This window comes from Podarcis erhardii, assembly GCF_964252035.2.
Source record: "Podarcis erhardii genome assembly, chromosome: 3".
Classification (NCBI taxonomy): domain Eukaryota; kingdom Metazoa; phylum Chordata; class Lepidosauria; order Squamata; family Lacertidae; genus Podarcis; species Podarcis erhardii.
Window position 1 is genome coordinate 107,861,232 of NC_138507.1, and position 24,456 is coordinate 107,885,687.

The 24,456-nt window shown below is 44.4% G+C and overlaps 1 protein-coding gene across 4 annotated transcripts; it reads right to left on the minus strand.

Annotated features, from left to right (window-relative positions):
* Positions 1–482: 482 nt before the first annotated feature.
* On the minus strand, positions 483–24,155 carry TMEM178A (transmembrane protein 178A). Of its 4 annotated transcripts, none has more exons than XM_081854977.1 (4): positions 24,004–24,155; positions 4,428–4,541; positions 3,469–3,606; positions 483–1,801 (listed from the first exon to the last, which is right to left on the minus strand). In XM_081854977.1, exons 3-4 carry the CDS (start codon positions 3,572–3,574, stop codon positions 1,560–1,562), a joined length of 348 nt encoding a protein of 115 aa, XP_081711103.1. In that variant the 5' UTR covers positions 3,575–3,606; positions 4,428–4,541; positions 24,004–24,155; the 3' UTR covers positions 483–1,559. The 4 variants fall into 4 exon arrangements, with proteins under 4 accessions (XP_081711103.1, XP_081711101.1, XP_081711102.1 ...); XM_081854975.1 differs by lacking the exon at positions 24,004–24,155 and adding an exon at positions 20,082–20,552; XM_081854976.1 differs by lacking the exon at positions 24,004–24,155 and adding an exon at positions 18,072–18,169.
* Between the last annotated feature and the right edge of the window lie 301 nt (positions 24,156–24,456).

Consider the following 24,456-nt stretch of genomic DNA (forward strand, 5'->3'; position numbering starts at 1 on the left):
GAAATTTGTTTTGCGAAGCGCCTCCAAAACAGAAAACCCTTTCGTCTAGCGGGTTTTCCGTCTTGCGAGGCGTTTGTCTTGCGGGGCACCACTGTATACATATCGCAAACCAAGTGAGGGAGGAATTTAAGGTGACTTCCATCAGTGCACGAATTTTGGAGTGTTAGATGGAACAATTCCTTCTTCTCTCCCCCCCCCTCCCCCAGCACTCTGCTCCTGATCACCCCTTGGACGTGCACTGAGAAGGAGAGGGTGAAGCTCCGTTGCACAGGGCTTCTGCTGATTTGGTTCACTGGACTCCTACCCCTTATGCTTGTACTAATTTTAATTGCTTTGGAAGAAATAGCTTTCCTCTTGTTTCAGAAGTAAACCAAAATAAACTTGACTGGACAATTCCAGTATGCTTTTCAGAATGGTGTAAAATTCCAGGGATGTTATTTAGAAAAATGCAAAGTAGTATAGCCACATAACTGGAGACAGAGTTTTTAACTCGAGGTTGTATTTTTGTCTTAAACTTACATGACGGTTTAAGAAGGACCCATTTCCAAGTCACTCACTCGGAAATTTTTACAAACACTTTCAACAGAAGTTCTACCACAAAACTTTTTTTTTAGACAAAGAGGCTGAGGTTGTACAACAGATGTTACTTCCAACAATATTAAATGTCATATAATTGTTTTTGTACAATTAAACTCGTTTATACATGGCATTTGGCTTCTTATGAAATACAAAATGTATTTCAGAGAGATACATTAAAAGCAGGAATCTAGCTACCGCAGAATAGTCAAAGGAGTAGTTTAAAACGTTTTCTACTACAGGGACTGCTAGTGGCATTTTGGTTTACTGAAGAGGTCCCCCTCCCGCACTCTGGAAGTCATTCCCCCTTCAGCTCCTTCCCTACATTACTGCTAAAACAAATCGCCCATCCACTTACAACATCAGAACTCTTCACAGTCTCTCACACAATACCATTCCGTAACCACTAAAGATACCCAAAGGAGAAGGTTTATTTCACTTAAAGTCTAAAGTATTTTACAGTGCAATCTTATACGTGTCAACTCAGAAGTAAGTCCTACTGAGTTCAATTGGGTTTACCCCCAAGTAAGTGGGTATAGGATTACAACCTAAGACTGGTGAGGGTAATAGGGGAATAGAGTTGAGATTTGGGGAGTTGTGGGTTTTTTTGTTGTTGTTGGTTGTTAATTACCTTATGTACAAACCTCTGCTAAATAAAACAGCCCTACATTGTCAACGCAGGTTTCTTATCAGAGTGAGAACAGCCCTGTCTCGCTTGTGATGTGTGCATATACACTGTGCTAAATTGCAGTCATCAGTTCCACAAGAACTCAGTTGTCTGAACGTTTTATTTCAGCCACCCTGAAGGTACAGAAGAAATCCTCTGTATTTCCTGGCTAGTAAGACACAATGTTTGGTATTTAAGGGACAGGGTTTTGTTTTCATTTGTGCTTGGAATTATGAATTTAGCTCCCTTATAAATCCTTGAAGACTACTCTTCACCTGTTGCCTTTCAAGGGGAGGGATTATCCCCTGATAAGCAGTCATACAGAAGAGTCTCTGGTAGACTTTAGATGGCTAATCTTTGTCCTGCTAATGAGTGGATAAGTGGTGCAAAGACATCCTGCTGCTACGATGAGTCCTAAGCTGCACCAAGCACAGAATATAGACCAGCTGTATCCATGTTCCACGTCATCAGGAAGACCATAGATAAATTTGGGTAAGCGGTTTAGGTCATAGGAGACACTTGCTGCATAAGTGCAGAGAGAAATAGTGCAAAAGATGCCTGCAAAGGAGACAAAATCACAGTGTCATGGTTACCAAATGTGCACAATCAGCAATTACTAACAGCTCAAAATAGCCCAGGATAAAATCATCAAGAGACATGCAAGGCAAATGAAAGATAGACAATTTTGAAACCAGAAGTCAACAGGCATTGTTTTCTTACAAGAATAATGGTGAGCATGTTCCATGCACTTAGCCCGTCATCAGAATTTGAATAATCATTAAGCACAATTATTAGGGTGACCAGATGAGCTGCAGGGGTGGAGGGAGATAAATATCAGGCCCAGCAGCTTAAAAAGTTTCTGCAGCCCTGCTCTGTAAAGAGACATGGGCAGAGTAGACAAAACAAACCCTTCTATGGTCTTTCCATTCTTTTGGCTTTCAGTAATTTGCAACACTAAGAAGCTTCCACCTCCTCAAAATGTCATTTTAGATTCTGCCTGAATAAGATTTTTTTTAAGTGGGAGGAGAGTGGGCAATGGATGAGAAATATTATGACTGTTTTTCAAGAAGGAAGTGCTGGGAGATTTTACTTTTTCCAGGTCTAAGGCGTTAGCAAGCATCACAAGGTAAGCACAGCTTCCCATGTCATCTAGAAACACTAGCAGTGTGTAAAAGAGGGGTCATACATCCCACCCCACAACTTCCAGAGGTGTAGAGGCATTAGTGTCTAGCAGCATGAAAACAAATGGCTTAGGGTACCTTCAAGGCTTCACAGATTCACCATAAGTTTTTGTGGACTCTATGATTCACAAAAGCTTGCAGCGTAATAAATCTGTGAATTCTTTAAAGGCAAATTCATGGCTGTGTTCTATCTCCGCTGTCAGAAACAGGATGTCTTTGAGTACCTGTGTTTGGGAATCACAAGTCCTGCTGCACTCAGATCCTAATGGTGGGATTTCCATGGGCACCTGGGTACCCACTGTGAGAACAAGATGGGCCCTTGGTCTGATCCAGCAGGGCTCTTCCTATGTTTTTAAGGCACCACAATCCTCTTTATTTTAGCTCTTCCACAGGAATTGTTCTTCCTGTTTAGGTCTGTTTACAGAATAAGTGACTCTGGTGTGTTCCTTTGGTCTTAGGTAACATGTGGAGGTTCAATCCCCACCACCACCACCTTGAATTAGGAAAGCTTCCTAAATACATAGTGGCACACACACACACACACACGCACGCACGCACACACACGGCAACACCAAGGAGGGGGAATGTGAAACTTCAAACTGTTGCAGGGAATTTACTGGAAAATACAACTGCTCAACACACGTTTGTGGATGTATGATTGCTAAAGTGTGTTTGTGTAGAAAAATACACTTTTTTTTACATTTAGTATTTTTAAAGGCAGTCTTTCTCTTTTCCAGTGCCCTGACCATTGTACCTTTTGGTTAATTTCTCTACTTCCAGCATCTTTCTGTGGTTTCACCTCTCTCCCCCAGTGCTACAAATTTGTATGGAAACCACAAATTCTATTAAAGATCCCTAGTTTCCCTAGTAGAATTAAGATTACCAGATAAGGAAGAGGGAAGCAATCAAACCCGTTTACATTTGCAGTGCTGGCCTGCCCAAAATGTGAAAACTCACTGGCCAGATTATGTGGTACAACTCTTCAACAGATGGGAGTAAAACCTGACACACATAAGGATATAGCAGGCAAAGCTGAAATAGTACCTGACATAAGGAAAAGGAGGCCGGCAACGTGCTGTGTGAGGCTTTCCTCCCAAAAGAAACTGACTGTAGTTACGATGCACCCACAGAGAAGAACAGCTGCTGCCATCCCAAGAAATCCTGCTGTGATTCTTCTTAGATCTGTTTCCAGAAGTGAGAGAGGACGAGGTTAAATATGCATCAGTAAGTAACACAATTTAAAATTCAGCCTTGGCAACCCGGGTTTCCTCCATGTTTTGAACTACAACTCATCAGTCCCAGCCAGCAAAACTGATGGGAGCTGTAGCTCAAAACCTCTGGAGGGCGTCGAGTAGGCAAACACTGGTCTAATCATATGCACATGTTTCTGAGAACAAGCCCCTTGAACTCTGCTGGAATGGATTCTGAATACAAAAAAATGCACTTTAAGATATCCGTACATACCCACTATCAACAAAAAGTGAGACACGTTTTTCTGCAGCATACCAAAGTGTTTTCGCTAAGCATAAAAAAATCACCCTTGATAAAACAGTTGCCTAGAAATGTATTGGGAACAATTTGTGACGTACAACCATTTGTGACGTACAAGTAGTTATCATTTGTGACGTACAAGTAGTTATCATTGATCTCTCTTTACCACTGTTGCCCTAAAAAGTGTCAATCCATCCTGCCTGTCCCTTGTCTTCTCCCATTCCCTTTTTAAAAAAATAATAATACAATCAAAGTTAACGAAACTGTGCAGTGATGCATTTCTAGAAGTAAAGAGGTTCTTACTTTGCGTAGGCTATTGGGTATGGATCAGAGGAGAAATTTCCTGAGGCCTTTTCAATCCTTTTCTATTGCTGCTGGGCTTGATAACAAAAGCTGACTGGTTTTGCAAGATGATACACAGTTTCCTGACCTGGATTGCCATTTTTTTGTGGGGTGGGATGTTATAATGGGTAAATAACAACATTTAGCATCATGAAAACCTAACTACTTACGTAACAGGTGCCATTCATCTTGTTGGATGGTCTTGGTTAAATTGAACGGGATGTTGCGTAAGCGTATTGGTGGAGCGAAGTGATACTTGATTGCCGTACATCTCTGAGTAATACCTTTATGAAAGGGAAGGGCAGAAATGCTTAAATTCCATTTAACGAGGATGAATAAGCGAAGCTCTTCAGCAGTGAGGAATCTGCTATTAATAATATGCAAGCAAAGGGCAAGCCACTGGGAAGAACTGGGTTCAAAGGAGGCCAATTCCTCACCACACAAAAATCCTTTTCCTTTCATTGGTGGAAGGGGAGGGTCTTGTGCAACAAAGAGGATCCTTTGTGGAAGGACTCAAGTCTTCAGAAGAGGCCAATTAACATCTTTAATCAAAACAACTCTCTGTAGAAGAGGACAATTCATCTGCCTCTCTCATGCTAGCATACTGATCCTTTCTGCAATGAAGCTGTACATTATATTTCCCTTGGGTGCAAGATTTTTCTTTCACGGTGTAGGGGTGCCAGTCCAAATCAGATTTCTGGCATGGATAGTCATTACTTTTTGCTGACAGGATTTCCCTGCAGCCCTGGAAGCAGCTTACACAAAACCCCTTGCTGCGGCCCTTGTCAATTTTGACTTGGGGCCAGTGGCGTACCAAGCTGCTTGGGTGCCCAGGGTGGCACCCGTGCTCTGCGCCCAGGGCGAGACACACACAGTGGGGGAACCGGGGCACGGCGCGCTGCGTGGAGCCTCCAAGGGGTCTGTCCGCCGCCTCCCCTCAGCTGTAGGGCAGCTGAGGGGGGGGTGGCGGCAGGCAGACAGAAGCCCCATGTTGCCATTTCGGGCAGCGCAAAGCTTGTATGTAGTCTGCCTGCCACCTCTCCGTCAGCTGTAGGGCAGCTGAGGGGGAGGTGATGGGCAGATGCAAGCCCCACACTACCGTTTCAGGCAGCACGGAGCCAGCAGGCACCCGAGCCACCGCGTCACTCGCAAGAGAGATGCGTGGCTAGGGCGTATTGCAGGCCCCACAGTAAGTGCCACCCCCCACGGTGTGACACCCAGTGTGCCCAACACCCCTAACTACTCCTCTGCTTGGGGCAGAGAGAAGTGTGATCATTCTGGTCCCCTGATCATTTTGCAATACATCTAGACTCCCAGATACCCCTTACAGCATCCCGCTTTACAAACTGAGGAAATAATACAGTGAAATAGAACAGTGGTTCCCAGCCTCTTTGGTATGGTGGGCCCACAAGTCCAAATTCCATTGGTATGATTAATTTTATTGCCACTTGAATTTTGGATGTTAGATCTTCAGCAGCTGTCGGTTTCATGCATTTTAACTGCAAGTTTGCCTATTTTCCTGGAGGCGCCCAAGCAAACATTTACTTAATGCCCATATTAAAATGGAATTTGCTGAAATATTTATAGTACTTACTAAGTTATTCACAGTTTTGTTTATGGGAATGTAAGAACAGCATCTGATTGCAGAATATTGCTGCATAAGCTACAAAGATTTATTCTAAGAACATATGGTTTACACATGCCATGTTAGATAAAATGAACTATGAATATTTTAAATAGTTTTATTCATGATAGGTCCATTTTGGCAAGTATCAGTGTTAAGTGAAGCACTATTTTGGCAAGTGTCAGTGATAACAGGAGATAAGCTTACATTTTGCCAACCAGCGGGTCAGTGAAAGATTTAATGGTTGGCAGACATAATCTCAGATCTTTATTGAGACATAGGGTAAAAACATTATTTCTTATTTTGACTGAGCAAACTTCAAATCACCCTTGACTATTAACTAGCCCTGGAAGCCAATCTGGTAATACTTCTCCACAAGGTGCTCGTACAGGGAGTTTGGAGCCTGCTGCACATCAGAAGCGAGCTGCGATAGTCACTCAAAACAACTTTATCAGTACATTGTGGCCAACTCTTACCAGATCCTCTACCTAATTAATCCAGAGCCTCATGTTGGGGTGTTCTTGCAAACATGGGATTTGTTTGTTTGTTAAATTTATATATCCAAGGATAACAGTGCAGTTTACAGTATAAAAACACAGAAATGCATAACATAATAAATGAAACAAAAACCCATGCACATGCACAGTTTAAAAGGCCATAGGCCATAGGCCATAGATGGTTTAATTAGCCAAAGGCCTGGGAGGAGAGGAATGTTTTTGCCTTGGGTCTTCATTGCAAATCTTTAGGTGCCAGGCAAGCCTCCCTCAAAGAGCATACCACAAATGGGGAGCCACCACAGAAAAGGCCCATTCTTGTGTTGCTGCCCTCCAGACCCCTTGTGGAGGCACACAAAGAAGGGCCTCAGATTATTATTGCAAAGTCCAGATTTGTGACATGTATATTGTGCAACACAAGTCATTTAAGCTTCTTGCTACTTGCCGCATTGTTTCCAGCCCTATGCCCTTAAATTTTCAGCCAGAGCTCTGCAACCATGAAAACTAAAAAGACCTATTGGCCCTGATTCAACTTACATTGCAGGCAACTATTGGCACTTCACAATCCCAGATGCAGATTCTCATCCTATTAAATAAAATGCACCAAGCCTGTTCAATAGGGCCCACATGAGTACTGTAATTCAGATGGAGATAGGCATGCTGATTATTATTCACTGTGCAAGTGGAAGGCTGGTTTCTTCTCAGTGTAAAAGAACTCCCAAGATGGATTAGGACAATTGGCTTCAACAAAAGAACTAAATTTATGTGTTCTATTTTCTCCCACTGAAAATCATGGGCTTGAAAATGCTTGCTTCTTGGCTAGACCATTTCCTTAGAATTTTAAAATACGAAATATGAGATTGTCAGGATTGTGTAGGGGTGAGGACAGACCTCACAGCTAATGCAGGAAAACCACCTACAAGTCTCTCCTTGACTTGTAAGCATTCAGCCAAACCTGAATGGGAAGACTCTCGTGAAAAGTAGTAGTAGACTGGAAGTATGACAATAAAAAGGAGATGGGAGGAAGAACGGCTTAAATCAATAGCATCAATTTTGTCCCTCAAGAAAGCCCTGCAGGTTTTGTCACAACAACTCTAGGAAGGAGAGGGAAGAAAAAGATCAGCCCATTCAGAACTTTTTGGGTGCTTCCAGGCAGTCACTATTTTTGGGTGGGATTCAGTTACATACCAGAAAATGTGGGTTGTGCAATTGTAGTTATTTGGGATGCCCTGGGCAACAAACCCACTTCCTCCAAAAGGGGGAACATTCTGTGATAAGGGAGGTGATGGGGAGATGCACGGGAAAGTGTGGGATAACACTTGCTTTCGTGCCACATCATCTAACCTCATAAACAAATCAGAATGTATGCTTATTAAATAGCAAACATCTAATCTCCCTACAAACAAATCAAGATAAATGCTCAATAAACAGGTTATCTGGAAACCCCTTTTCCAAGTTTACTTAAGCACCCTCACACAAAGCCAGGAAGTGCAGCTAGATCACATAATTTTATTACCTATTTATTCTACTTTTAAATGTTAATTCTGACAATGCCCAAAATATAGAGCTGGGCCTTGGGGGGAGTTAGCTATTGTTCACCAAGAACAAGCCTTATATGCTGAAAGCACCATGATTAATTCCCGGGTTTTCCAGTTAAAAGGAATTCAGGTAGACAGCTGTGGAAAGATCCTTGCCTGAAGCCTTGGGAGAGCTGCTACCAGTCAGATGAGATGACAATATTCCATAAACAAGAAATAAAGTGTCAAGGACTGAGAAAATGTCAACACTATGCATTGAAACACTTTAATATCATGGCTCCCCCCAAAGAATCCTGGGAACTGTAGTTTGTAGTGCTGAGATGAGACCCCTAGTCCCCTCACAGAGCTAATATATTCTGAGTGGCCAAACAATCAGTCCCTCTTCCCAGGGAACTCTGGGAATCATAGCGCTGTGAGGGGAATAGGGTCTCCTAACAACTGTTGGCATCCTTTTAAAAACTACGGTTCCCAGGGTTATTTGGGGGAAGACATACATTGTTTAAAGTGACATGGCTTTAAATGTAAGGTTCTAGATGTGGGAGCTGTAGCACAGCAACACCTGGGAGGGTCAGGAATCAACACAAATAGGCAGTTATAAGGTAGATGTTTAGAGCAAGGTGTTGTGTATTGACTGACCTAAACTTGGTGGTAAGTTAAGAACCAACAACCCAATCTACAAAACATTCCGAAACCCTTCCCCAATAAAAATTAATGGACAATTCTCCCTCCAATAAATTTATCACCTGTTAACAAAGATCCAGAATCTTGCCAGTTCAGATTTGGTCTGTTAACTCACTCTCACCTGCCAAGAATTTTGAGCTTAAGCTGTTTGTGACATCATTCATGACAGCAGAATGTTATGTTTGCATTCAGCTCAAGCTATCTCCATGCCAACAGCATTGGACAGTAATAAATCCCTGTTACTAGAGAGCCATCAATGCAAGACTCTCCAGCAAATTTTATTGTTGCTTTCATGCCCTATGCCTGATTTAAGAGCTGTGTGTGGCTGGCCTGAAAGCCTTCTGTTTCCAGAAGTTTATAATCTAATCGATCCAATATATCCAAAGTTATTTGATAACCTCTCTTGTGAATAAACTCACCTCCAATCCCCACTTCCTTTCATCCATTTATAGCATTTTTATAATTCGGAATATCTTAAAATCCTTTTGAAATGTCCAGTATGTCTAGACTGTGTTCCAGGCTTCTTTGCCATTTCACATGTAGAAGTTGTTGGCTCACCAAATAATGTTACTGGTGGGGCGGGGGGAGTGTCAAAAGGCCTCTTCATCCCCAAACACTTCTCCTATAATAAAAGTGAATATAGCCCCGATATATATTCATCACCTGCCGTGATGATCCATCTTGCCAGAGTTCAGACGTGGATTGACTGTTAACTGCCTCTCACTCTGCCAAGACTTTTGAGCATAACTTGTTTATGACATCATGTATGACATCAGAATGTCCATATTTGCATTCTGCTCAGGCTATCTCCATGCCAACAGGGGTGGCAAGTAAACCTCTGCAACTAGAGACCCATCAGCCTGACTATCCAATATCTGTGGGTTATTGTTTATGCCTCCTTGTTGGCATCTGTCTGCCTCAAGAGACAATTGAAGAGTGCACCTTTCTTTTTATTAAACAGGAATAACTGGTCCCCCAAATCATTTTATTCAGTATGGGGGTTTGTTCAAGCAATCTCTTCAGTCTTGCTTGAAAAACATTCCAGGAAGAGTCTCAAAAAATGACACTGAGTTTGGCAGTAACTGTCAGGGGTGGGTAATTGGTCAGCCAGCTAGAATGAGCCCCAAATTTGTGGCAGCACTGAGCCATGGGGCTAGCCAAGTACATGAGACCTAAAACACAAATCACACTGAGATCATAATTGGAGACTGGGTTGCCAGCTGGGTTTGAACTCTGAACTGGGGCGGGAGAAAGGAGCAAGAGTTCATTGGGAAGAGGCATTGCCTGTTAAGCCACTCTGGGAATTGTCGCTCTGTGAGTGGAGTATGGGGGTCTCCTAACGAATCTCAGCACCGTTAATGAACAACAGTTCCCAGGCTGCTTTGTAGGAAGACATAACTATTTAAAGTGGTATGATACTTACTTTTGGTAAGGTGAAGATGTGGACATAAGGGGTGGAGGAAGAAAAACTGACAAGAAGCTATTTGGATATGTTTTTATGCAAAGTTGTTACATTTTATCATTCCAATTCTTTAAAAGGTTGTGCTTAATATTAGACATATTCTACTATAGAAATCTGAAGGGGGGAAGTAATATTTAAAATCTCTTTAAAATTATTTTGGGCTTGAAACTATTCAATTATCAATATTTTTCTTTGGAGCAGGGGGCTGTGTGGAAGAAATGTGGAAGCTGGAGAACAGTTTTCTTCTATTTTCCCTTCTATCTTCCCAGCTTTTCTTCTGGACTGGCAGATTTCTAACCCTGCCTGACAGTGCTTTCATCTGTGGACACACAACCTCCTGAAGGAACATGTAATGTACCTTGCTGCAGTGCATGGCACTCACAGTTCCTCTGGGCTCTCCTAGAGGCCTTGTGGTGGCAGCACATACGCCTTCTAGAGTTGTTCCTGGTGCATGATATGGCAATGCCTCACCATAGCTGTATGGTGTTCTAAACACACACACACACAGCCCTATAACGATTGCACCGCTCTTTCCACTTTGCAAGATGACGAGGATCTGGTTCATTTGCACGATGTGTACTTTCCATCCCGCTATCGCACAGAAGCATGTCCTTCAGACCAATTTTTGCATAAATGCTGAAAGCTCTCTGCGAAGTCTGCTGGAGCAAAGTGCTCAGTAGCTAACTGGCACAACTGGGCCGTTACCAACTAAGAAACTGGAACAAGCAGATTTGCATCCAAGGGATAAAACCTTGCAATTCTTTGTTACATGCCAACTGTGGCATAACTCCCTTGCATGGAAAGAAAGAGCCCACTGAGTCAGAGAGGTGAAAGGTTAAATAATGCTGGAATGTCTCAAAAAGACAAGCAAGCAAGCCTGAGGTTCTGGACATAAATACGGAGCAAAAAGAGCTGTAGAGACTAAGGGTGAGGTGAAGAAGCTGAAGATGTTTGGGCTGTGCTTGTAAAACTAAGTAAGAGCAAGGGGAGAAATGTTGTTTGCAGAATTAAAAGAAAGGCATCACAAACACTTTTGATAGCTTCAGATCTTATGTTTAGTTCGTGGCACCTAAATTTAGTGTTTTTTATGCATTTTACTGGACACTTTAATAGAAGCTTTTTGATACAACTTTGTTGTTGGAGAACTGCATCACAAAATATTGAGTAGTACAGATTTTGAAGGATAGCTTTGTTTCCCTGATCCCTAGCTAAAAGTCAAAGGGGAATCATTCACTTTCCATCTGAGTTCATTGCTACAAGTATGAACAAAAAATCATTTGAATACATTAGTAGCAGTCCATTGAACCTAGAAGTGGCAATGCACTAATTTATCTTCATTAGAACCAGCCAAGGGCCTGTCATGGCTGACGATTAGTTACCAAATATAGCAACACAAGTTGGCTACTTGTGCCTGGGATGCATATCCCCATTGTCCAATAGAAAGACTAAGCCTGAAGAAATGCTGATTTCCATCAAGTAACATTCTGGGCATTCCTTGCTGGGAAGAGTAATTGCTACAACATGTGCGATATTTGGGGTATTATCAGAGGCATGGAAGGATCAGTAGGAGAAGCCTGAGAAGCCCTAGCATCTATTGCAAAGAAGGTATTTTCTTCTGCTGCACGGTGTAGCTGGATATAAATATTAAATGTTCTCCCTAGAGAAACAAGCAGTGAAATGTCATAATGATTCTGCCGATTATGATCATGAAAGCACTTAAAGCAATATCTATTTTTACACTTTGCTACTAATAGGGAAGTACATCCCTTGACTGAGGCTGACAAAAATTCCACCATTTCTGTTTGCACAGCACAATTAACACAATTTATAACCCAATTCTCAAGACAATCTAGTGAATGCATGTTTGCATTTTCAGAGCAACAGCACTGAAACATTTCATTAAGAAGATTGTTGTCTTGTGCCTCAGCTGCTATAACATGCCACATGTCATAGTAAAAGAAAGCCTGCAACCATAATGAATTTCTTTTGAAACCCAGCAACAAATCTCAGTGATACCTACAAGCTCATTGCCTAGTTTTATTACTGAATTTTTTAAAATGAGCATTACGATTGTAGGCTGTTCCTTAGCATGATGTGAGAAGAACAATGGAAGAGGAAAAGTTGAACCCAAATGGAACCACCAAATATCAGTATCAAACTCTGATCTGGCCTTTGTGCTCCTGGGCCACATTGCCACCTATAACACCCTTGAGTTGAACTATCAGCAGGGATCCCAGGAGAGCTCACTCCCTCACCATTTAGGAATTACACAGTGTATAGATAAAACTATGGAATTCACTCCCACTATGGCCACCAACTTGGATGGCTCTAAGCAGAGATGTCAGAGATGCACTAGCTGTGATTCCAGCATTGCAGGGGGTTGAACTAGATGGCCCTTGGTTTCCCTTACAACTCTACAACTCTACAATTCCATGATTCTATGAGGAATAGATGAATTCATGGAGGTAAAAGCTATCAGGGGCTACTAGCCACAATGGCTATGCTCTGACTCCACAGAGGCTTGATGTGTTTGAACTGCAGTTTCTGGAAATCACAGAAGAGAGTGCTCTTGCACTTGGGTCCTGCTTGCAAATTTCCCACAGGCATCTGGTTGGCCACTGTGAGAACAGGATGCTGGACTAAATGGGCCTTTGGCCTGATCCAGCAGGCTCTTCTTGTGTTCTTTCTGTAAGACTGTGTTGCACATTGCTTAGCAGGGTAAAGTATTTTACATTCTTTATGTATTTATACACCAGCCTTCCTCAAAGTGGAGCTCTCCAGAGGTTTTGGACTTGGCCACCTCAAGAGATTTTCCCACCACACCCCACACTTCCCTCCTGGCACCTCCTCTCCCAATTATTCTTATCCACTCCTCCTTTCTTGTCCCCCCCCCCATTTGCTGGCAGTTTTCTTTGCCGTCGCCTATAACTCCTTCCTGCCTTGCTCTGGGGACTGGATAGACAGTGTCCTTCCTCAGAGTGAGATATTCTTGGCACCACTACAGATAAGATGTTCATTTAAATTCAGGGGAGGGGAGCTATTTTAAAGTGTTTGGTTTTTTTTTTTCCAAAGTTTAAACAGGCTTTCTAGGTGTCCCAGCAAATCACAGGGACAGTAACCATTCTGCACATTTCTTTTAACTTTGGCTTGGCAGTTGTAGGGGAAGGGGAGAAGGGGGCAACACAAACATGAATTGGACACCCTGGGGTCTCCAATTGCTGATGCCTAGGCTAAAGCATTGAGCTGGATGCAGGGAATACTGATTTCAAACAGTAGTCAGCTGTGAAGTTTAATGGGTAGCTGTGAGTAAGCTCCTTAAATGAAACTGCATTAAACATGCCCCCGCCTTTTTCGCTTTTTTCAAAAAGTAATTGTGCTGTTGATAGAATTATCTTGCCCTTTTCTCACTCGCCCAGTGAGCTAGCAGTGCAGCCCACAACCTTAACTACTTAACCACTTTGTAAACCTCCATTTCCCAAACTTGACTGTCTTAGAGGGACCTCATTTGCACTTGTAAGCAAAATGTCACACTCCAGAGTGGACAACCAGACGATGACATTAATGCCTACTGACTAGGCTTTCTATTTGTTCCCAGAGGGGGAAAGAGAGCACTGTTAATGGGGGTATGTGCATCTATTTCAATATTGAAAACAGGAGTAATAGTGGTTATATATGGCGACCACTCATAGCAGAGTAAGATTGTCTTCCACGAAGAATAGTGGTTATACTGTACTAGGCAACAAGGTACGTATATACGAAGTAGCAAAAAAGGGAAGCCTTAGAGCCTCAATATAGGATACAGTATCAGAACAGTTAGGATATAGGATATCAGAGCAGTTATCCAGCTAGTGCAATGAAACTTCCTTTTCTTTTAGTTTTGTTATTTACTGTAATTCAAAAATAAGAGTACAGCAACAGAACATTGGAGTCAGAAGATACAGCAACCCAGGATGCCATTCAACTAAGTTTTACTCAGAGAACACCCACTGAAATTAAAGGATAAATTTGATATAGAGGCTTTGATTACCAAATAGGTCTTGAACTAGCCCACAGAGGGGGCAAACAAAAGTCTGATAGGGAGAAAAGGTAGTTGGGCTCACAAGCTGTTTTGCTGCTCCATTCCTCACTCCCCTTGCCATGCAAGTGAAAGTCCAAACCAGGCACCACAAGATTCTCTGCATGCAAGATTCCCCTTTTGCTTTGATCAGGGATGGGGAACCTTTGGCCCTTCAAATGTTGCTGGAACAAACAGGAATATTCATCATCCCAGACCACTCCATGCTAGCTCTGACTGATAGGAGTTGTACTCCCACAGCCTAGATACGGAGCCCAATTCTCTTAGTGGATTTGATATCTAGGGACAAAGGAGATCCCATGTTGAAATAAACAGGATTACTCAATTGTAGTGCCCAGCTCTATGCATGCTGAGAAGAGTGGAATAAGTACATAAGCTTGTAACCTCCTCTTGATATCACAGTACACACAAGAGAAGTACATCTAAAGCTAATTCAGAATATACCACAGCAAAGCTGTTGGAGTGGCTGCCCAATCAACACTACTGCGCAAGTTTATGGTCTTGAACAACTTGGGACCAGGTTACCTCTTGGAATGCCTTGCTTTGTATACCACTGAACAGGAACTTCAATGTTCAGGAGAGATTGTCTTCTTAGTGACATATGCTCTCAAGGTTTGTCTTAGTTATCTAGGACTACGTGTGGTGTCACCTGCCCTTTAGAGTTTGGAGTGTGCCTCAATAAACATCTGGCAGGCAGCTACAGTACTAAAACTCATCTTAAAACTCCCATCTTTTCACCCATGCTTCCCCTGAGGGGTGATCCATCTATGTATTAATTTAAAACTAAAATTAATTTAACTATATATTAATTTAAAACTAAAATTAATTTGCTGATTTATTAATTTGATCTTCTGATTTGTTAAGTATTTTGTACTTGTTTTATGAATGGAATTCTAATGTTGATTTTATACCATTCATTGCCATGATGTTTTCTTAACATTGGTAGTACATGTTTTTGTTTGTTTGTTTTTGCAAATAAATAAGTAAAAATAAGCAACCCCCATAATCAGAATTTACTATAATTTAATTGTTTAGCTAATAAGATATCCAAGTGCTGTAAGATTTCTCATCTCAGAACGGTTGGTTACTGCCAGGATTGTTTTTGCCAGGCACTGGAAGGCTGAAAACTATACCATCAACGACAGAATATCTGACAAAAGCTTTGGAGAGTATGGAAATGAACAAACTGACTGATATTTCAAGGAGAAAAATGGTGCTGATGGTACTTTATATCAGTATCATTGATGGATCAGTGGGCACCATTTATTATTTAATGGAATAAACACTGTAACTATGTATATCAAAAGAAACTTGATTTTCCAAGAGTCTCAGTACAAAAATACAAATTATTTTGTCAAAAATAAATAAAAGAAAAATACACTCTTTTTTCAGATGGCTTTTCTTTATGTTGCTGACTCTGCTCCGGGAGGAGTATAAATTTCCTGGATCAACTTGACCCTTCTATCTCAATTGTATGCTTGATGTTTTCCTGACAGCAAGTCATTTTTGCTTTATTTTAGCATTTGAGCCAGCGTTTAGTCACCGCTGGGCTAGCAACAATGTCTCAGCCAATTCAAGGAATTGTGCTATGAAGTATCAGCCCCGGAGTTTGGATCCATTCTGCTTTCCTTCCCTGTATGCAGAAGCTTTGGAGGAGGCTATGCCATTTTCCTGGCAGATCTACTGCACGTAAGTGATTCTCCACAGCTGCAGGCATAATACCACTTTGTGGCTAGCTCCTGATCCAAAATGCTGTTGCACACTAGTGGCGCATTCTGGAAGGAAGGACTTCTTTACACCGTACACACAGTTAAATCGTGGGATTTTCTACCACGAGACACTGTGATCACCACCAACCTAGGTCACGCTCACACCATACATTTAAAGTGCTATTATATCACTTTAAGCAGTCATGGCTTCCCTTGAAGAATTCTGGGAACTGTAGTCTGTAAAGAGTGCTGAGAGTTGTTTGCTGTTGTTGTTTAGTCGTGTCCGACTCTTCGTGACCCCCTGGACCAGAGCACGCCAGGCACTCCTGTCTTCCACTGCCTCCCGCAGTTTGGTCAAACTGAGAGTTGTTAGGAGACCCCTATTCCCCATACAGAGCTCCTATTCCAGAGTTCTGGGTGAAGAGGGATTGACTGTTACATATGCTTCAGGTTACAGACTCCGCTAACCCAGAAATATTACCTCAGGTTAAGAATTTTGCTTCAGGATGAGAACAGAAATTGTGCTCCAGCAGAGTGGCAGCAGCAGGAGGCCCCATTAGCTAAAGTGGTGCTTCAGCTTAAGAACAGTTTCAGGTTAAGAACTGACCTCTGGAACGAATTAAGTACTTCACCCGAGGTACCACTGTAATTGTATCTCTATAGGAAGCTGCCCTATATCAAGTCAGACCATTGACCCATCTAGCTAAGTATTATCTACACTAACTGCCAAGGGTTCTCCAGAGTTTCAGGCATGTGGGGGGGGGAATCTTTTTCCTATCCCTACTTTGAGATGCCAGAGACTGAATCTGGGAATTTCTGCATGCACAGCAGATGCTCTACCTCTGAGCTAAAGGTCTTCCTCTTGCTACTACTCCTACCAATTTCACTCTGGTTCTTTGTCCTTTTTCAAAAGAATGTTTCAGTCCCTGTCACATATACTGTGTCAAGAACCATAGAATTGTAGAGTTGGAAAGGACCATGAGGGTCATCTAGTCCAACCCCCTGCAGCACAGGAATCTTTTGCCCAATGTGGGGCTCAAACCCACAACCCTGAAGTCAAGAGTCATGTGTTCTACCAACTGAGCTATCCCAGAACATGACATCTTCTTTTGTGCCTTTACGTTTCTTTCTCTCTTTAGAGTATGGGTGGGGGGGTTTGACCCTCCAGAAGTCATTGTACTCCATCCAGCTCCCATCAGTTCCAGTCAGCATGGCCAATGTTTGGTTGTTATGGAAGTTGTAGTCTAGCAACATGCTGAGTTTTCCCTGCTTTAAAACGCTTAGACACATGCAGGGGAAAAAAGCACAACAGGAAGTGGGTTTGGAAAGAAGACGCCAGAGGAGGGTGTGCTTGACCCCTTCCCTGTCCACCTCTTACCTACCTTTAACTAGCACAGCCCTCCCTGCACAAGCTACGTTGCTCCCCAAGTGGTTCCAAACATGGGTTTGCATGAAAAAGGTCATTCCTAAGAGGGAGTGTGCTGCAAGATATACTAATTAGAAACAGTACTACAGTATATCCATTAAGTACAGTGCAGTCTGAAACTGGGAGTTTTGCACAATTCAAACTTAATAAAGGCAGAGCAGAGCATGCCACATACTAAATCAGCATTTGCCAACCTGATGCCTCCCCCACCAAACATTTGGACTACAACTCCCTTCAGACCAAATTGGCAGACTAGGGCTCAAAGGCATCATTGCCCAAAACAAGTGGTCACAAGGTTGGTAAAGGCTCTGCTAACAAATAAATGCAGCATGGAAACAGCACTTTCAAACAAATAAATATAGCAGGGGTGGTGAACTGCCCCAGGGGTAAAAGCAGTCCTCCTGTCACCTCTATGTGGCCCTTAGGACTCTCTCCAGACCACAGCCCCTTCTCAGCCAAGGCCCCTAGCCAGGCCACACTCCTCACCAGTTCTACAGTACTTTGCATATTCATTGAGCATTTTTGCCTGACTGGAATGTGTCCTTGAGCTCTGTTAATGCCTCTTGCTTGCCTGTGTGAATACATGTAAAACTAGCCAGTTGTATAAAGTCATTGCTCCACCCACTTTTGCTTATGGCCCCACCCACCACCAATGGCATGTGGCACCCAGAAGGTTCCCATAAGGAGATGTGTTCCTTGGTCTTAAAAAGCTTCCCCTCCCCTGCAGTGTAGTGACAGAAAGATGTAAGCTGATTCTAAAACTAATGTGACACTGGAACGTTCCACTTTTGGAGCGCTAACTCACCAATATTTAAGATTTACACAGATCAGAACATCCCTCTCTTGCTCACATGGGCTTGTCATTTGGGGAGGAGGACAAAAGGCGGCTGGGAACAGCAAAACCTACAGCAGCAGAGAAGAGGATAAGGAGGGATTATATTTCGGGCTTAAGAATCATTTGAAGGTGGGCAGTGAAGACAGTGAAGAAGAAATCACAGATTGATTGTGCTGGTAAAACTAACATTTTGGCCGCATTTAAATACTCTGCTCTCCCCCCCCTCCCTTTTGACTGTTGTTGATAATAATTTACATCCAAAAATAGAAGCTCATAAAACTGAGGGGGGGTTGGGGGGAGCAACCTTTTGCAACCCAACACTATTAGGTGTCCAGTATCTGGGTGAATCGCATAATGGGTCTGCTAAACACCTAAGAGAAAGATTTAAGTTTTGCCTCCTGGAGGAATGAGTACAAAAAGGTCAAAATGCTAGTTTCTTGGGCTAAGAGGCCTATCTAATACCTCAATAGAAAGGTGGTCTGTGGTTTCTGTGTGCTTGGTGGGGAAGTGAATGTTGCTTCTGCATGCCAGGACATTGAACAGTATCCATTTATTGTGAAGGGAAGGTCACAGTGCCTTTGTATTAAAGAGGAGAGTGCAGTGGCTGCAGAGCCTTTTCAGGAAGAAAAGGGGATTCACAGGGAGTGAGAAAGAACCTGCACGGTGTGTAGAGATGCAATAAGATGAATGGTACCAATGGGTGGCTGCTTGCATTTTGTGGGGAAAAGACACACACTGCTACTATACATGCATTCAAGGCTTGATCTGTGGTTCTTTTGAACATAATGACAGAGAATGGGGCATGGAGACATAATAACTAGGAGTCATGATATGGCAAATGGGGGCTTTGTAAGACATTATCAACAGTTCTGTGCCAAGGAACACATGAAGCACTGGTGGAGGGCAAGAGAGAGCAATGTGTGAATGATAAGGAGGAACAGGGTCCAGAGTGCTAAAGTGCATAGTGCCACTATCCTGGCACACAGGGAGATTGATGAAGAAGCACGTTACAGGTTAACCATGTGCTGTGGTTGTGTGGTTCATGCATTCCATTAACTGAGAAATGATGGAAGGATCATGGCTACTTAAGGAAATGTACTCTCCAAGTCCACAGTCACTCGGCCATGCATTCCATCACCGATGCACACCACTGGTTCCTAATGAATTGAGCGGTTCTCCTGATGTCCTTCTTGCTAAGCACTCCACAGGAGAAAGAGGAGGAAGGGTAGGAAAAAGGAATATGCAAGAGAGTTACAGGACAGCATCGTGTGAGGAAGGTGCAGCGGAGAGAATAAAGCCAATAACCAGACGTGAGGAGCGCAAGGAATGACAGAAGACAATGCTGGAATGGAAGAGGAAGACTGGGTCTGGGCAATAAAAAAGAGGCAATGCAGTATTAAGCGATGTTTCGCACCCAATAAGTGACTTTGCCTAGAGATGTTACTAGGGCTGTGTGCAAAACCAAGTGTCGGTGCGTACGCTCAGGAACACGCTTGTTTCCTCCAAACTGGGGGAGCGAAGGGGTGCCCAAAATCAACGGCAAGGAGAGAATATTGGTGTATTAACTCTGCAAGGAGGTCTTATAAAGGGGTGCAGGGATGCAGTGGCGTAGCGTGGGGGGTGCAGGGGGGGGCCGGCCGCACCAGGCGCAACATCTGGGGTTAGGGCAAATCCACGGGTTAGGGGGCGCAAATCCACGGGTTAGAGGGCGCAAATTACTTGCCTTGCCCCGGGTGCTGACAACCCACACTACGCCACTGCAGGGATGATGTTTCGGGGATGACAGGGCTAAAGGACGGCTTTGGCTCGGGGGACAAAGAAGGTGTGTGCCAGAGGCAAGGGAACCCAGTGAAGAAATGATAAGGGGGTCGTGCATGGTGCTCCTGTGATGGGGGGCACTCCATCAGCAGGCGAGGAAGGAGGTGCATTCCGTGTCAGGGAATCTGGCGCGATCTGGGGGCGACCCTCCTGGCCCCTTACCTCTCTCCACCAAGCTGTCGAGGTCCCTGTCGACGCCCAGGAAGTAGCATCTCCTCCAGAGGCCGGCGTAAGTGGCGAAGAGCGGGCGGCCGCAGGGCGACTGCAGCACCCCGAGCCCCACCAGGGCCCTCCACTTCTCCAGAGGCGGGAAGTCGCCGGCGGGCGCGGGAGCCGGAGCTGCGCCTCCTCCGCTTCCGCCTCGAGGGAGCCGCCGCTTGGCGCCTCGCAAGGGCAAGTGGGGCAGCGGCAGGAGGCGGCGGCGCTGCTCGGGCGAGTGGGCGCTGCCGGCGCGGCTCTCGCAGCTCTCCCGGTGGCGACGGGGGTCGGTCTCGTACCAGTGGTCGCTGAAGATGGCCGTGACGAGCAGCGCCAAGGAGCACAGGCTGAGGCACAGGCTGAGCGCGCCCACCAGCCCTCGCCCCCGCCCGCCCCTCATGGCTCGCCCCGCGCGCCGGGCCCCTTCAGAGGACGCCCCGCATATCCTGGCGGCGGCGGCGGCGGCGGCAGCAGCGCGGCCACCGGCGTCCGGGCGGGAGCATCCCCGGAGCACGCGCGCACAGCCCCGGCACGCGGCGGACTGGGCGGGCAGGCGGACTGGGCGGGGGGCGTCCGTCCACTCCCCGCGGGCGGGCGGGCCGAGCTGCACAAAGGACAGCGCGGGCACTTGCAGCTGCAGCCGGCGGGCGCCAGGGGGAGCAGCAGCAGCGCCGCCGCCGCCGCCGCCGCCTGGACTGGACGGCGACGAAGTGCAAGGAGACGCGCGAAGGGGACGGCGGCGCTGCCGCCAGCGGAGAAGGGAAAGGGCGCACCTCTCTCCGCAGGGCAAGGGAATGGCCTCGTAGATTTCGCACTCTGGACTTAAAAGGCCGCATGGAGTGGTCATGTGCATCTCCCAACTTCTTTCCAACTGCTTTCTGCCTGGCCTGTTGTGTCTTCTAGATGAGCCATTGGCTTGATCCAGCTAGACTCTTCTTGTGTTCTTATGAAAGAATGAGCTCAGCTTCACTCTCTTTAGTCTTTCAAAGAAGTAAAGGTAAAGGGACCCCTGACCATTAGGTCCAGTCGGGGCTGACTCTGGGGTTGCAGCGCTCATCTCTCTTTATTGGCCGAGGGAGCCAGTGTACAGCTTCCGGGTCATGTGGCCAGCATGACTAAGCCGCTTTTGGAGAACCAGAGCAGCGCACAGAAACGCTGTTTACCTTCCCGCCGGAGCGGTACCTATTTATCTACTTGCACTTTGACGTGCTTTCAAACTGCTAGGTTGGCAGGAGCAGGGACCGAGCAACAGGAGCTCACCCCGTCGCGGGGATTTGAACCACCGAGCTTCTGATCGGCAAGTCCTAGGTTCTGTGGTTTAACCGACAGCGCCACCCACGTCCCATGCTTTTAGAGAAAGAAAAGCCAAAAACCACAAAAGAGTTATACAGGAGCAACTAAAACAACAAGCAAACCTTAGAGTTGTGTACCTCAACACCATGGTGGCTGATGCCAATTGGGACTTAGGGCAGAAGGCAGGGAGGCCAGCAGCAGGTGGCGCCAGAGCTAATGACAGACAGAGCCAACTAATCCTAGTTCTGTCCCTATTCTTCTCCTCCCTGCTGAATTCTACAAGGGCAACAGTGGAGGAAGAAGCTGCCAGACAAGGTCACCCTCTGGACTGATAGGAGGCAGGTAGCTGGGGACCGATTGAGGGCAGACAGAAATTGCTTGAGCAGTGCCCCATTTGCCCTATTGGAGCAACTTCCACTTTCACATTGTGATAACTCCTGCCTAATAATAATAATAATAATACTGTAATTTATTTATACCCCGCCCATCTGGCTGGTTTTCCCCAGCTGCTCTGGGCGGTTCCCAACAGAATATTAAAAGCACAATAAAACATCAAACATTAAAAATCTCCCTATAATAATAGTTAATGTTAAAATTATAATTATAAGCAACAGATTATGAATTAGATAAAAGCATGTGCTATAATGCAGCAAGAGGGGGGAAACAAGGACACAATGTGGAGGATGGGTGAGAAGTCAACTTTTAAAATTGTACTGTATTAAATTTGAATTAATTTGTTAAATTTTTAAAAAATCAATAAAAATTAACTGGCCAAAACAAAAACAAAAAAAGTTAACCTAAGTCACCAAGGCAATAAGTGATATGCAGCAAAAGCACAAATTACATCAAAAGACTATATTAAGCAAAGTACATTCAGTAATATAGGCAGGACCAAATTATTGGATATATACATAAAGAAGAACAGAAGCTTAAGTGCAGCAATGCAGCATTAATGGAGCAAAAATGCAGCTCCAGTATTTTTATTTTTTTTCATAGCAGGCGTGGTGATGTTATCTACTGGAACAGTACTTGCCAGTGATGCTAAGCTTGGGAAATGGTCTGATTTGGCACATGCTCCCTCTGCTGTATAGGTTGGCTCAAACAGTGACTGGCCCAATGTCACATAGTGAACTTCATGGCTGATTAGGTATATTAACCCAGGTCTTTCCAGGCAAAGCTCATAAGGATAACCACTACATCAGCCTTCGCCAAAACATGACTATTATTATCAGCTGACTTGCTGCTCTTTGGGGATATAATGGATCAACACAGCCACATTCATTTTTGAACTTTCTTTGGGAGTTTGGCAATAGACTGTCCTTGGAAGCTATCATAATAAATACCTGCACTTCAACATTTACCACTGCACCAACCTGGTGTTCACCATATATCTCAAAATACAATTTCCATCAGGCCACAACTGGCTGGGGCTCATGGGAGCTACAGTTTGAGATATATGGAGAACACCAGGTTGGTGCAGTGTTGCTTTGAGTTACAAAAAGTAACACACACATACAAAGCCAGCCAATACATTTTGGCACATAAGGCAGACCCCAAGATGGTGTCCCCCTCCCCGCTAGGGAAGAAGGGGGTGCCAGGTGAGGGAGGATCTGTCAGGAGTTCGCCCTACACTCAAGTAGGACCCTGGCAGAGACACATGTCCGACTGGCATGTTCTCTCCCTCCTGGTTGATCGTTCGGGAGCTTCAAAAGCTTTCTTCTGCTGGAACATCACAGCGACCGATACCAACAGACATCAGCACACTTAGGCATCCACAGAGTGTTCGCAGTTTGCATAACAGACCTCAGCAACTCAGCATTTTGGCTAATCTATTTTATTTACATATAAACACACACAGAGCACTGCAACATGGCTCTCTCTCTATAGCATCAGACAGCAAAGAGAAAGAACAAAGGACAATAGTCCCACTTCACAGAACACAGTAACACAAGCATCCTGTCTCCGTCACTTCCCATTCTGTGGAGTCAAAACATACACCATCATATGAAAGACAACAATCCCATGATTGCAATCACAGAGCAGGAATTCTAACAGGATCTACATCAGGAACAAAGGTAAACAGCTAAAGGACATAGCCAAAGGACTGTCACATGTAGGATGGAGCAAACTTGTTTTTCCCCCTCCTGCTCCAAAGGGTAGGACCCAAACCAATGGCTTCAAGTAACAAGAAAGGAGATTCTGACTAAACACCAGAAATAATTTCCTGACAGTAAGAGTTGTTTGACAGTGGAACAGACTCCCATTAGAGGTGGTGGACTCTCCTCCCTTGGAGGTTTTTAAGCAGAGGTTGAATGGCGATTTGTCATGTGTGAGGTGGCTGAGATTTCTGCATTTCAGTGGGTTGGACTAGATGGCCCTCAGAGTTCCTTCCAACTTTATGATTCTATAAAAGATTGACATTGGGATCTGCTGCCCCCGTGGATCTGGCTGCCTGAGGCGGTTGCCTCACCTGCCTCATGAGTGGGCCGGCCGTGCATACACATACAGGGAGCGTGGGGAACGGTCGTTTATTGGTTTGTTTTGCTTTTGTTCTTGTTTTTATTACATATTTTTATTCTCTATAAGAAGTCACCTGGACCCTGAGATCATCCTCTGAGGCCCTTCTTCATGTGTCTCCTCCAGGAGAAGTTCAGAAAGTGGCAACATGAGAACGGGGCCTTTTCTTCAGTGGCTCCCCATTCGTGGAATGCTCTCCCCAGGGATGCTCACCCAGTGCCTTCATTATACACCTTTATTTGCCAGGCGAAAACGTTCCTCTTCAACTAGGCCTTGGGCTGATTTGACATCTGATGCCCTTTTAAATGTGCTGTGGGAGGGGGGAATTTATTGGTTTGCCATTTTTCTTATGTATTTTGTGTTTTTTATCTTGTGATATTATGTTGCCCCAAGATCTATGGATGAAGGTCTGCATACAAATTTAATAAATGATAATAATGATATCCTGCGTATTTATAATGTGGACCACCATGAAAGCATCGCATGGAGGGCGGTATACAGATTTAATTAATAATAATAATAGTGTAAT